This window comes from Trachypithecus francoisi, unplaced genomic scaffold, assembly GCF_009764315.1.
Source record: "Trachypithecus francoisi isolate TF-2019V2 unplaced genomic scaffold, Tfra_2.0 Lachesis_group5, whole genome shotgun sequence".
Classification (NCBI taxonomy): Eukaryota; Metazoa; Chordata; class Mammalia; order Primates; family Cercopithecidae; genus Trachypithecus; species Trachypithecus francoisi.
The window spans coordinates 127,511,391-127,525,195 of NW_022681470.1; the positions used below are offsets into that span (position 1 = coordinate 127,511,391).

General features: G+C 46.9%; 1 protein-coding gene across 2 annotated transcripts in view; it reads left to right on the plus strand.

Annotated features, from left to right (window-relative positions):
- Nucleotides 1-13,805, plus strand: part of ABCA4 (ATP binding cassette subfamily A member 4) — a 133,600-nt gene that overhangs the window by 109,714 nt on the left and 10,081 nt on the right. For both annotated transcript variants that reach the window (XM_033195736.1, XM_033195735.1), the window contains exons 37-44: nucleotides 99-214; nucleotides 1,251-1,398; nucleotides 4,569-4,692; nucleotides 5,033-5,162; nucleotides 7,371-7,491; nucleotides 7,945-8,007; nucleotides 8,497-8,603; nucleotides 10,976-11,117. In XM_033195736.1, coding sequence (XP_033051627.1) covers nucleotides 99-214; nucleotides 1,251-1,398; nucleotides 4,569-4,692; nucleotides 5,033-5,162; nucleotides 7,371-7,491; nucleotides 7,945-8,007; nucleotides 8,497-8,603; nucleotides 10,976-11,117 — 951 coding nt within the window. The remainder of the gene's footprint in view (nucleotides 1-98; nucleotides 215-1,250; nucleotides 1,399-4,568; nucleotides 4,693-5,032; nucleotides 5,163-7,370; nucleotides 7,492-7,944; nucleotides 8,008-8,496; nucleotides 8,604-10,975; nucleotides 11,118-13,805) is intronic.

Here is a 13,805-nt window from a genome sequence, read left to right on the forward strand (position 1 = left end):
CCCTACGAACTGGAGAAGCCTGGCCCCACCCCTCATTTTGCAGAGCTGGAAGCAGGTCTGAGAGGTTAAGTGACTTGCTCTCCTCTTCTCTTTCTGAGATGAATTATTCCGTGAGTGCTGGGCTGGTGGTGGGCATCTTCATCGGGTTTCAGAAGAAAGCCTACACTTCTCCAGAAAACCTTCCTGCCCTTGTGGCACTGCTCCTGTTGTATGGGTAAGCCGTTTGGGCCATTCGCTAATGCCTCTGAAGAGAAACCCGGTGGTGGGGGTGGGATCATCTCCTAACAGAAAACCTGGGCTGTCCTGTGGTGGTAGCACCCGCAAGTTTAGCTTCCAGCCCCAGGTAGGGTCTGAGGCTGATAACCAGGGATCTGTCTAGCTTCTGTTTCTGACTTCACCGACAGAGGTATCCCTGAGGCCTGGTCCGGTCAGCAACAATGAGAGAAGTCCCACATGGTCTGACTCTTCTACTCAAACTGAGGCCTTGACCAAAACCTGGGGGCCAGCCATTCCCCAGCTCCTCACCCAGCTCTGACTCTCACTCATCTGTGGCCAGTCTGTCCAGCTCAGCATCTCCATGTGAACTGGCCAAGAGTTACCGCACACAGTAGAAGACTCCGACCAAAAAGCTCCTCCTGAGTCAGGGACAGAGGATGACACAGGGGTTACATCAGCAGAGTTACAGGGCCCAGCATGCAACTTTCTTTCCCACATGTGTAACTTTGAATGAGTAATGCATCCATCTGGGCCTCAGTTTCCTCATCTGTAAAATGAAAATAGTGATCCTGGTCCTTCCTCTGTAGGCCAGTAGAGCCTTGCCAGAGCACTGGTCTCCACATATCTCTCTTGGAAATAGAGAATTTGGGAACCAACCTGACTGTAAGCTGTGAAGATGAGCTTGCTGGGACCCTGGGCTGGGCTTTGCTGACCCAGGCTAGAGTGGGAGGTGTTGCAGGGTGGAGAACCCGCCTAGGAGTTGTACAGGGCTTTGTAGTTTACAGAGTACACACACAGCTAGCAGCCCATTTGCTCCTCACGAAACCCCATGAAGTGGTCAGGGCAGGCATTATTATCTCCATTTAAAGTTGAGGCACAGAGACCAACAAATGGAGTATCTCTCTGGTCCCCTGGGACTCTGGCCAGTGCACACACATCACCTCAGGTGTAAGGGTAGTGCATTATATTCAGATGTATTGCAGATGGAATGGAAAGTAGAACTCCATTGCTCTGAGTTGTCTCATTTCACACAGATGGGCGGTCATTCCCATGATGTACCCAGCATCCTTCCTGTTTGATGTCCCTAGCACAGCCTATGTGGCTTTATCTTGTGCTAATCTGTTCATCGGCATCAACAGCAGTGCTATTACCTTCATCCTGGAATTATTTGAGAATAACCGGGTGAGCATAACTTTGGCTTTTGTGTTTGATCAGTAGGATAGTAGAATATGTGTTGGTCAAGCAGAGCCAGGGGCAAGCATCGTACATGTGGCAGCTGAATGCAGATGAGTGCCACTTTCTTCCTCCCCACCCTTGACCCCCCTTCCTTCCTTCCTTCCTTCCTTCCTCCCTCCTCCCTCCCTCCCTCCCTCCCATCCTTCCTTCCTCTTTCCTTCTTCTCCTCCCTCCTCCCTCCTTCCCCGCTCCTTCCTTCACTCTTCAGTTCTTCCTTCCTTCCTCCCTCCTTCCCTTCCTCTTTCCTTCTGCCTCTCTCCTATTTTCCTTTCTTCCTCCCTCCATCCCTCCCTCCCTCCTTCCTTCCTTCCTTCCTTCTTCCTTCTTTCTTCCTATAAACTTTTTCATTTCTGTACTCTGAGTGAAATTGTTTTCTGTGTTTATTCTGCAAGCAAAACTTTATTCTTGCAATAAACTTTAAGCTTTGCTTACTCTTTCAGAAAGGTTTCCTTAGGGACTTTGGGTGTTGGGTTTTACACACACACACAATACATTTGGGTGATTTCAAAATCTAAAAAGAATAAAAAGGCATACAATAAAAAACATCTCCTTCCTACCCCTGTTTCCCACTCACCCAGTTCCCTTCTCCAGAGGCAGACTCTTATTTGAGTTTCCTGTGTGCTCTGGAGACATATCAGCAAATCCCCATACGTTCTTTCTCCCACTTTCTTATGGAATTGTGACACTCTGACATATAGTATTCCTTGGGCAAGTTAATCTTGAGGAAGAGATTGGGGGTTCTCCATGCTGAATGCCTCACTTTTATGAGCTGCCAAGCCCAGTTGTTCCTTCCATCTGACCTCCCCCTGTCCAGAGACAGATGGCCAAACTGAATCATAAAAAGAGGCAGGAAAAAAGAAGGCAGTCGCTGCAGCGCTGTCTTTACACTCCACACTCCCAATCCCCACCGCTGTGTCTGAGTCCTGGCTGTGGCTGTCCTTGGAACATTTACCTCCCCACGTGTCTGTGTCCCCAGGTGCCTCAACCTTTCCTCTCCTCATTAGCTCTTCCCAGTTCAGAGGGTGGGACCAGCCAGCACATCTGCACTGCTGCCCTGCAGCGCCCACCTCCACCCACCTCTGGGCCCCGCTGGGGAACACAGGACAAATCTGTGCGGAGTCTCCACCGTAAACCCCCCAGACCCATGGCCCCTGAGACTGACTCTTTCCAGATCTTGTTAGGGTTTCTGTGGCCGCTAGGCAAGTAATGAAGCCTCATCTGTCCTATGAATGATAAGAAATTCAGCGTGTCGGAGTCAGACTCCGGAAAGCCGGGGGATAAGAACACAACCCCAGCAGATGGCCAGAGCCCCCAGGTGATTGAAAACGCTGCTTTGCGGAGCCGTGTTTGTCACAGCCCACTAAGTCTTAAGAGAGTGTTCCTTCAGAATAATTAAATAGCAGCTTAAAGCAACTTAGAACGTTTTCCCCTCTGCGGCTGCACCCATTTAGCCAACATTTGCTAAGCATCCGCCTCCAAAAAGCTGGTATTTTCATGTCAATTATCAGATACAAAGCTGCTACGGAAGCCCCCAGTAGCCCACAGGAGGCTCTCCAGCTCCCAGCAGCTGCCGCCCTGCACAGTCAGGAGGTCCGTACTAGCTGAACACCATGTGCTGGGTGTGCTGATATAAACAAGCGTGGCCCACTCGTCCTGCCCTCCAGAGGCTCCCGTTCCAGTCCGGAAAGGACCTGCCCACCAAGTTTGCAGCTGATATAAGCCACAGTAATGATCCTCCATAATACAGTGTATGACAGAGCATCAGAGGAGCGAGGCGGATAACACGCTGCAGGCCAGAGGCAGTGGGAAGAGCCAGGCTGCAGGGGCTGGGGGAGCCATGGTGGAGGAAGTCCAATTTCAGCCTGTAGATTTCCATTAGCCCATTTAATAAATAATGAAGTGCCTACTCAGAGCTAATCATTGTGCAGGTATTTAGGAAGAACACAAAAATAATTAGGACTCAGTGCCCACCCTCCAGGGGCCCACTGACTAGTAGAGAAAGTAGGCAGATTTTTTAAAAATTCATCATGGGAATGTGATAAGTGCTGGGAGAGAGGAATGGATACTTTCTCATGGGAATCTGGGAAGGCTTATAGGAGAAGGCAGTCTCTGAGCCAGCTATCTAAAGAACAGGAATCTTTCAGAAAGCAGAAGAAAAAAGAGCATTCTTTCCTGCTTGGAGCAATAGGTAACAGCCTGCACATGCCCTGGCCTAGAGGCCAAAGAGCAGTGATTCCAGAAAGAGTGGGCAGACAGGGCGTAGGCAGGGAAGGATGAGGTAATGTGGGCATAGGTGTGGAAGCTGGAGAGAGAGGAGGTTGTGGGACAGGGATGAGCCAGATGGAATGGACAGCAGTGGCCCAGCCAGGAGCTACGCTGTCCTTGTACCCCTCAGTGTCCCTTCTATTTTCTTAGGGGAGGCTCTGCCCAACATGCCAAGTCTGACCACTTGAAAACAAGTCCCTGGCTTAACACAGACCCCAGAGAGAGTCTCCAGCCCTCCTCTCCCTAGACAATGGTAGTTGCCCCATGAGGGGCTGAAAAGCAGAACTGGAGATGGCTCAGGGCCTGCTTTTCCCCCTTGCAGCTGTTGTTAACAAACGCCTTGGAGGGCTCCTGTTGTTTCAAAGTGAGTCTGCAGGGAGAGCTCCCTAAGTGGACAGCAGGAGGGCTGCAGCTTCTCTGCACATTCCTGCTGTCACTCCCAGAGTCATCTAGGGGAGGGGTAAGGACAGTAATGCAGGTTCCTCACAGTTAGTTTCGGTGCCCACATGGTACTGAGCATAGTAAATGTTTAGAAGATGCTGCCTGGCTAGACGAAGGGGCAGCTCCTGCCCACTAGAAACTTGCAGGGAGCCTTAGTCCTTGACTGGTCATTTAATTGATTAGTTCCTTGGCCTGGCCTGAGGCACTGCTTATAAGTACTTCATGACCTCCACAGCAAACCCATTATGCTCTGCTGGACAAATCCCTCCAGTGGCCAGTCTAGCTGCAAGGACTCTCCATCTGCAGGCCTTCCCCTGTGCTGTCCTGTGAGAGCATCTGGGCCCCACCTGCTGAAGAGAGGGGTGGGTGGGCTTTGCCCCATTTCCAACAGTCCTAATTCTCTGTTTCAGACGCTGCTCAGGTTCAACGCTGTGCTGAGGAAGCTGCTCATTATCTTCCCCCACTTCTGCCTGGGCCGGGGCCTCATTGACCTTGCACTGAGCCAGGCTGTGACAGATGTCTATGCCCGGTTTGGTGGGTGGTAGCCAAGGCCTGTGGAGCATGGGCCCTGGGTCCAAAGCTGGGTGGGCTACCCGGGGTGGGGTGGGGCTTCTATATCAGACTGTGGGAGGGGCTGGTGCTAGGAGGGGACCTTGTTGGGCTGGAAGAGTCCTGCCAGCTACAGGGGATTAGGGTGCCTCTGTTTCCATGGCTAGGGAGCCACAGGAGGGATGGAGGGCAGCCCAGATGAGGCAGGTGTTTGGCTCTTGCTCATTTCCCACACAAGGCCTGGTCTAGTGGGCTGTGTGCAGTGGCCAGGTCTGTGGGGTGAGCCAGGGCGGCTGAAGCAGACTCAATTCCTGTCGATGCCCAGGTGAGGAGCACTCTGCAAATCCATTCCATTGGGACCTGATTGGGAAGAACCTGTTTGCCATGGTGGTGGAAGGGGTGGTGTACTTCCTCCTGACTCTCCTGGTCCAGCGCCACTTCTTCCTTTCCCAATGGTATGTCCATGCCACACCCTGGGGTCAGTGGGCAGCTCAGGCCATCCGGGACTGGACCTTACACCCACATGGTTATCTCTTTCCTCAGGAGCCCCAGTCCACGATGTTTTTTTTTATATTCTGAAAGCCTGGCTTTTCTCCAATAATACAAGTAGGGAATCGGGTTAAAATGGCACATTCAAATATGTGAAGAGCATCCTCTTTAAAATATTTAAAATGCAGTGCTATTAATTTCAATTGCTGATATTTAATCCTTCTCATTTAGGCCGGGCGCGGTGGCTCAAGCCTGTAATCCCAGCACTTTGGGAGGCCGAGGTGGGCGGATCACGAGGTCAGGAGATCGAGACCATCCTGGCTAACACTGTGAAACCCCGTCTCTACTAAAAAATACAAAAACTAGCCGGGCGAGGTGGCGGGCGCCTGTAGTCCCAGCTACTCGGGAGGCTGAGGCAGGAGAATGGTGTAAACCCGGGAGGCGGAGCTTGCAGTGAGCTGAGATCCGGCCACTGCACTCCCGCCCGGGCGACAGAGCGAGACTCCGTCTCAAAAAAAAAAAAAAAAAAAATCCTTCTCATTTAATTACCAAATGTGTATTTTGATTAGATGATAGTATTGCAAATAACAATGGTTACGGGATATCCAAAGTACTAGGAAATAGACTAATGTATTTATGAGAGAACGGACACAGCAGGCCCCTTTGCTAATTAGAGATTTGGGAGCATGGGAGTAACATGGGAACCATGTGGAGGGGTGCAGGCAGTGATCATGCCCTCCCACCCCTGGAGGAAGGTGGGTAGCCGCCAACCCTGACTCTTGACCAGGGCTTCTCAAATGCCAGATTAGCTGGCAATTGCCATTCTTCCACAGGCTCTTCCTGAAGCTGGTGGGCCCCTGCCTCCCTCCCCTCTGCAATCCCGGCCTACCTTTATTGTCCTCACCCGGGGGCCTGAATTGCCAAGCAGCAGCCCTTCCTAGCAAGCTTTCTCCGATAGTGTTTTGTTTCTTAACTTTTCCTCCTCTCGGGCTGAGTGTGGTCACCTGTAAATAGATTCCAAGGACTTGGTTTTATGTTGTGATCCACAGGGAATTGGTTTATTGGAAATGAATCTGCCTCCCTACTCACAGGACTGTGAGAGGTGAATGAGATCACAGGTGTCAACACATTCTGATGAAACAGGATACACAAGCAGTTCTAGTTATGGGAGACAGTGTCAGGAATTGTTGTCCTTGGCACCCTCAGCCCTTGCAGACCCTCTCTGCAGCCTTGGCCACACCTTTTAGAGGCCTTTGTGTGGGAGAGAGCGGGTCAGGTTGGTTGACTACCCAAATTGACTCATTAGCTTCAAACTCTGATGTCAACATATTTGAATGAGTCCTGCCTGCTTTAGGACCTAAAGAGGACCAGAGAAGTGCACCGTAGTCCCTGGCTTCCAGAAGGTCAGGGAGAGTTTCAAAGAAGAGGCTATGTCTTTAAGGATGGGGAAGATTCCATTTGGTGGGGCAGGAGGGGGGCATTGAGGGACTGGAAACACATGCGAAGGCTGGGAGACGGGAATGACCAATAGGACTGGGAACAAGGGGGAGATGCCAATTGCAGGCGGAGGACTTAGCGCAAGAGGTAAGTGAGAAGGGTAGGTGGGGCTGGATTGCAGGGCCGTAACTACAGCTGCAGAGGGAGGGCTTTAATCTCCAGCTGATGGAGAACCACAGAAGGTTTTGAGGCATGAGGTGGCCTGATGACAACTCTGTTTTGGAGAGGTGGAGTTGGCAGGGCAGACTGGAGGAAGTGGAAGGCTCGGAGGTTAGTAACTACCCCTTACTGAGTGCTTGCTGTAGAGGAAGGGTTTTAGTCCTGATGGTGCTCCCAGACCCTGAGTCTTTACTCTGTGCCAGGTACGATGCTGAGTTCATCTTCAGCACAATCCTGTGAGACAGGTATTGTTAACCCCCTCCTCATCACATGGTTGAAGGAGGCAAGGTTCAGAGGTCCAATGCCCAAGATCACACATGAGGGGGCCAGGACTGGAACCCAAGGCTGACTCCGGACATGAGCACTTGACCTCTCTACCTAATGCCTAACGTCTCTCCTGCTGGGAGCCCTTTTTAGAATTTAGCAAAAGCAAGGAAATGAAAGAGAGGTCCAATGGAAAGGACAGTGCCAAGGATACTGTACAGCCAGCCCAATCCTGACCCCTTTTCCTCATCTAGGATTGCTGAGCCCACTAAGGGGCCCATTGTTGATGAAGATGATGATGTGGCTGAAGAAAGACAAAGAATTATTGCCAGTGGAAATAAAACTGACATCTTAAGGCTACATGAACTAACCAAGGTAAGGGAATGGGTATGAGTTTGGAGGTGCTGGTTAGATCCACAGTTGGCATGATGTTGCTGTTTTCCTTCTATAGATCAATTAATATGCTTATGCAAGCAATTTGGTTTCCTAATTTTATGTGGGGTCATCATCTCTGTGTTATAACTTGTCTTCCAAGAACATCTAATTCCAATGTGTGTTCCCTGCTATTCATCTCAGGCACTGACACAGGGCCTCAGCGAGAATCACTCCAGCTGAGCATCACTCGCTTTTCTGTGTTCCGTTTCTACAGAGCATGGGTCAGCTTCGAGATGTCTCAGTACTCACTGCACCTCTGTGCCTGCCCATGTCAATATGTAACCTCTTAGTGCTGTTAGTTTTCTCCTAAACCATCTTTGCTCTTTGTTCCCTCTTCCCCTCCTTGCTCTAAACCTGTCTCAGTTCTAAGTCTTGTTTCTTCGTATCTTGCAGATTTATCCAGGCACCTCCAGCCCGGCAGTGGACAGGCTGTGTGTCGGAGTTCGCCCTGGAGAGGTGGGTACTCTGCAGACCACGGGTGAAAGGCTTCCCAACATCAGCTCTTGTGCCTGCCTCTCCTCCCCATAAGGCAGAGATATTCAATAGGAACATAATGCCATAATGCAAGTCACATATATAATTTTAAATCTTCCACTAGCCACATGAGAAAAGTAAAAGGAAAATAGGTAAAATTAATTTTACCAGTATTTTTTATTTTACTCAGTATATCCAAAATATTATCATTTCAACATGTAATTAATAGAAAACCTTATTAATGAGATATTTGACAAGTTTTTGTTGTTTTTAAGTCTTTGAATCTTTACACTCAGGGCCCATGTCAATTGGGACTTAGATGTGTTTCAAGTGCTCAGTAGCACGTGGCTCATGGCCTCTGATGCAGCCCAGATCTAAAATGCCTCCCCCAGCTCACACACTTACCCTAGGGTCTGACATTTTAGACCTTCTTGGTCTCTAGGGCCAGGCTAGCTCTGTGTTTTCTCCTAGTGCTTTGGCCTCCTGGGAGTGAATGGTGCTGGCAAAACAACCACATTCAAGATGCTTACTGGGGACACCACAGTGACCTCAGGGGATGCCACTGTAGCAGGCAAAAGGTGAGTGTCCTGCTCCTCCTGTCTCAGGGAGTCTCTCACAGGTCCTGGGCATTGTCCCTCTCCCAGAATAGGAAGGGTGATCATCAGACCCTATACTAGGGTGGCTCTGAGGCCCTGAAAGATGTGTACAGAGCAGGAGGCCTCCCAGAGAGCATGGCCCAAAAAGCCCAACAAATTGACCCACTGGAAAATTGAACTGAATTGTGATGGTTAAGAGATTCCTCTGTTGGGATGGATTCTTGGAAAGACCAAGGAAGCACTAAGTGTGTGGTTCTTAATCCCTTAGAGGTCATGGAACCTTTTAAGCATCCAATGAACATTTGTAGCCTATTCCTATAAAAATGCACCATTGCTTCCCATTACCTCCCTCCACACATTTTTGCAAAAAGTTTCAGGGAATTTACTGAGTCCCGGTTCACATTTATGATCCTGCAGGAGCTCTTGGATTCCAGGTTAAGAACTCCTGTGATGAAGCATCCTTCCTCTGAGTTGAGTTTCTAGATAGGGGCTCATTCATGCACCCTTGCGGTAGCTTAACCTGCATTGGCTATTTGTAGGCTGATACTTGGCTTTGCCAGACCAAGGAGCATACAGGGAAAACTGGCATGTGTCCTTGGATTCTGGAGGGTGACTGCTGCTCTCTGTAATAAAATGTGTTTAAAGAGACTGGCCCCCTATGGGCAGGACAGAGAGGGTGAGCTCTCTCTTGTTTGCCTCTTTCCTGGCTGCAGGAAAAGCTTGAACAGTAAAACTTCAGCACACACGGTAGAGGTGCCCAGAGGAAGCCTCTGCCCTGGTTTATAAGTGGAGTTATGTGCTGCTGACATCTGTCCAGCATCTGCTTGACTGGGGCCTCTTTCTCTCCCCTGAAAGCTATCCTTAGCATGGCCCAATGCCCAGTGGGCAGGAGGAGTCCTGAGCATGCTTCACTGGTTCAGATAGGATGAATCTGGTTCTTTGGCCTCTACAGCCAGCCCTACTGGGTTTACAGAAAAGGGACAGGCAGGGGTGAAGCCAGGTCATGGCTGAGTCTATCTCAACAGATCCAGCTTCACCTGCAAGTGACCATGCAGGTGACTTCCTGATGGTGACAAAAGGAGTCATGGCAGGGTGGAGGAGGGGAAAGATATCACAGAATTTTCCATGAGCACATTTATGAGACATAAAGTTACAACTGTGTCCAAGTAAGGCACAGTCTGACTTCCAGAAGGTAAAACTGAGCTGGACGCCAGAAAGAAACTATAGGTTTAAGACACAGAATTGGGATTATCTGGTAGGGTAGCGCCTGCTAATTTGGAGACGTACCCTACTTGTTTCCCTAAGTAGTTTTAATTGGCTCAACCCATGCCTTTGGAGGCTTTTGTCATTGTAGGGGAACTGCAGTAGTCTCTCTCTGTACTAGCCTGTACCATCCATCCTTTATTCATAGACCCTAAGCTTTAAGAAGAAAAGGATGAGATTAGACTAAAAGTCTATGTATAGCTTATTTTCCATCATGAGGCAATATATTTTTTAGTGAGGGTGAATATTTTAGCCAAAGGGAGTTGGTGGAACCCAACTCACTCTACCCCTTCTCCCTGCAGGCCTCTGGCTGAGGGTAGTTATCTGACTGGCTCCTCTTTCGGTGCTATCTTTGCCAATAAATACAGATAGAGAAGTTTACTTCCAACGGGACGGATCCATCTTTTCTAGTTACTTCCCAAATGTCTGAAAAGTATTGAAAAATCATGAATCATTTTCTTAAACCTGATCTTCCCTCTGTTTTGTTTTGTTTTTTGTTTGTTTGTTTGTTTTTGAGATGGAGTCTTGCTCTGTCGCCTGGGCTGGAGTGCAGTGGCCGGATCTCAGCTCACTGCAAGCTCCGCCTCCCGGGTTCACGCCATTCTCCTGCCTCAGCCTCCCGAGTAGCTGGGACTACAGGCGCCCGCCACCTCGCCCGGCTAGTTTTTGCATTTTTAGTAGAGATGGGGTTTCACCGTGTTAGCCAGGATGGTCTCGATCTTCTGACCTCGTGACCCGCCCGTCTCGGCCTCCCAAAGTGCTGGGATTACAGGCTTGAGCCACCGCGCCCGGCCTTCCCTCTGTTTTTAAACTCACATGTGAGGTGATCTGATCCAAAATGAAAGCTGACTTATGGCATAACCGGGATTCAATTAATCCTAGACATGCAAACACGGAAGAATCTGACAGGATTCCGTTTCTAACCGAAGGGCCCCTGTTTTGATTCCCAAATATTGCATGCAGTTCTGAAACCAAAGAGAAGAGAAGCAGCAGCTTCCTTTTCCCATTGGCAGAAGCTTCTCCAGCCATAGCTCTATGGTCATCCTTCCACCTCCTTGAAGGACACTCACTAATTGCTTTTTTTCTTGCAGTATTTTAACCAATATTTCCGAAGTCCATCAAAATATGGGCTACTGTCCTCAGTTTGATGCAATTGATGAGCTGCTCACAGGACGAGAACATCTTTACCTTTATGCCCGGCTTCGAGGTGTACCAGCAGAGGAAATCGAAAAGGTAAAAAATGGTTTGTTGTGGCCACATAGGAATCTGGTTAATTACAAGCCTGTTTCATGAGAGTGCATTCTCTTGGAGATAAGAAACTGAAGCATGCTATTCATTAACAAATGTTTACTATGTGTCTACTGTGTGCCAAGTACTATTCTAGAAACCAGGGGTATAGCAGTGAACAAGACAGACAAAAAAAATCCCCACTCTCATATCTAACAAAATGATGCATGCATTATCCTTTGACTCAGCAATCACACTTCTAAGAGTTTATCCTGAAGATATATCTCCCATAGTACAAAATGAATATGTACAAGGTGATCTGTTGCATTTGTAATTGCAAAATGCTGGAAGTTACCTAAATATTCAGTCATTGTTGATTGGCTGAATAATTTATGGTACAGGCACACAATAAAGTCTTATGCAACTATAAAAAAGAAAAAGAAAAATCTCAATGAACTGATGCGGAGATATTTCCAGTAAATACTGTTAAATGAACAAAAGCAAAGTGGAAAACAGAACATATAGAATGCTACTTTTTATGTAAGAAAGAAGGAAAAACAAGAAAGCAAACATATGTCTGCTTACCTTTGCAAATAGAACGTAGAAAGGATAAACCAGAAAACAATGAATTTGGTGATCAACAAGAAGAAAATGGGAAGAAAGAAAAATGGGAAGGAATAGTACTTCTGGGGATATATTTTTGTATAGTTTTAACTTTTGGAAGCGTGTCAATGTTCCACATGTTTTTTTAAAAATTAGTAAGAATGCGAAGTAGGCAAAAATGAAAACAAAAAGAAAACCTAACACTGACAGCAAACTAAATAAAGTAACCCAATTTTATTTCAAATAAATATCATAATCCTGCAAAAGGGAGATAGAGCTAATACAAACAACTGATGAACACAGTGTTTGACTCTATATCCTCATTCTTGGGCAGGTGGAGTTGGGGAGAAGAACTACAAATAATTTCTGAGTTCTTTTTAGTTTGTATTTTATAGTGGTATAGGCAAAGTGATTCTGAAAATGTGAGATGTGTTACAGGATTAAGTAAATTAATAAATGTTTTGATGTTATTGGAACCCAGAATTCTCACTGTGGAAGAAGGGACTTACAAATATGGAAAAGGGAAAAGCAAGAAAGAACTGCGAGGTCATGGATTGGAACTGGAAATAGCACTGGGAATTCTGGAATATTTATATGCTTGTGTTTGTGGGTGCATGCAGGTGTGTTCATGTTTCATGCACACAGGTGTGTATATATACACATATATTTGCCTGTGTATATCTGTCTTCTGAAAGGGTCAAGAAGCAAAAACACCCCAGCAGCCATGAGCACACTGAGTGCTCAGACTTTTGTCTTAATAACATTCCCCACTAAAAGTAAACCTGATTCCTTCAATAAATGATACATTCCAGGGCTGGAATGGCATAGGTATAAACTGAACCTGGAATATCTTATGCCAGAAAGTAAGGAAGTGCTTTAAAAAAATAAATAACAGGTTGGGCACGGTCGCTCACACCTGTAATCACAGCACTTTGGGAGGCCAAGGTGGGAAGATCACTTGAGCCCAGGAGTTCCAGATTAGCCTGTGCAATATAGGGAAACCCTGTCTCTACAAAAAATTAACAGACAAATTAGCTGGGCCTGATGGTGCACACCTATAGTCCCAGCTACTCAGGTGGCTGAGGTGGGAGGAATGCTTGAGTCCTGGAAGTTCAGGTTGCAGTGAGCTGTGATCAAGCTGCTGCTCTCCAGCCTGGCAAACAGAGCAAGACTCTGTCTCTTAAAAAAAATAATGATACTGTAATTTTAAAGAAATAAACGTATCTCTGTACAGATTGCTTATTGGTTACAAGGAGAAACATAGTAATTTTGCAATGGAGAAATTAGATAGCACCTTAACTGGGTGATCAAAATTAACTTCTACAAAGGAGAAATTAGACAACACCTTAACTGGGTGATCAAAATTAGCCTCTACAATGGAGAAATTAGACAGCACCTTAACTGGGTGATGAAAAATTAACCTCTACAATGGAGAAATTAGACAGCACCTTAACTGGGTGATCAAAATTAACCATAAGGGGCAGATGGACATCTCATGCCCAGAGATGTGATATCCTGTGAAGGACACAGTTTCACTTATGTAGAATCCAGATTGGAGATACGTAACCTGAATCTTATCATAAGGAAACATCTGACAAGCTCCAAAGAAGGAATATTCCTTTTCTTTGAAAATAAAAAAGGAGACTGTATTCTTCAAAAATATGAGAGTCATAAAAGACAAGGAAAGAGCTATGGAAATATCTCTGATCGCAGGAGGCTAAATAGACACAATGACTGAATAACAGACAATAGGCTACATCTTGTACAGAAGAGAAAAAAAATGATGGAAAGATGTTATTGGACCAACTGACAAAACTGAACTCTGAACAGTAGATTAGGTAAATGTATCATAACATTAAGTTTATTGACATTGATAATGTACTGTGATTATGTCAAAGAAGATCCCTATTCTTAAGAAATATGCCCTGAAGTATTTAGGAATGAAGGGCTGCGATGAGTAACTTTCCCTCAAATGGGTCACAAAAAATTGTGTGTGTGTGAGAGAGAAGGGTTTATTAGTTAATAATTCTATGAACTATTTTTATTCTTACATGTTCGTGTGAGTTTGAAACTATTTCCAAATAAAAAGTT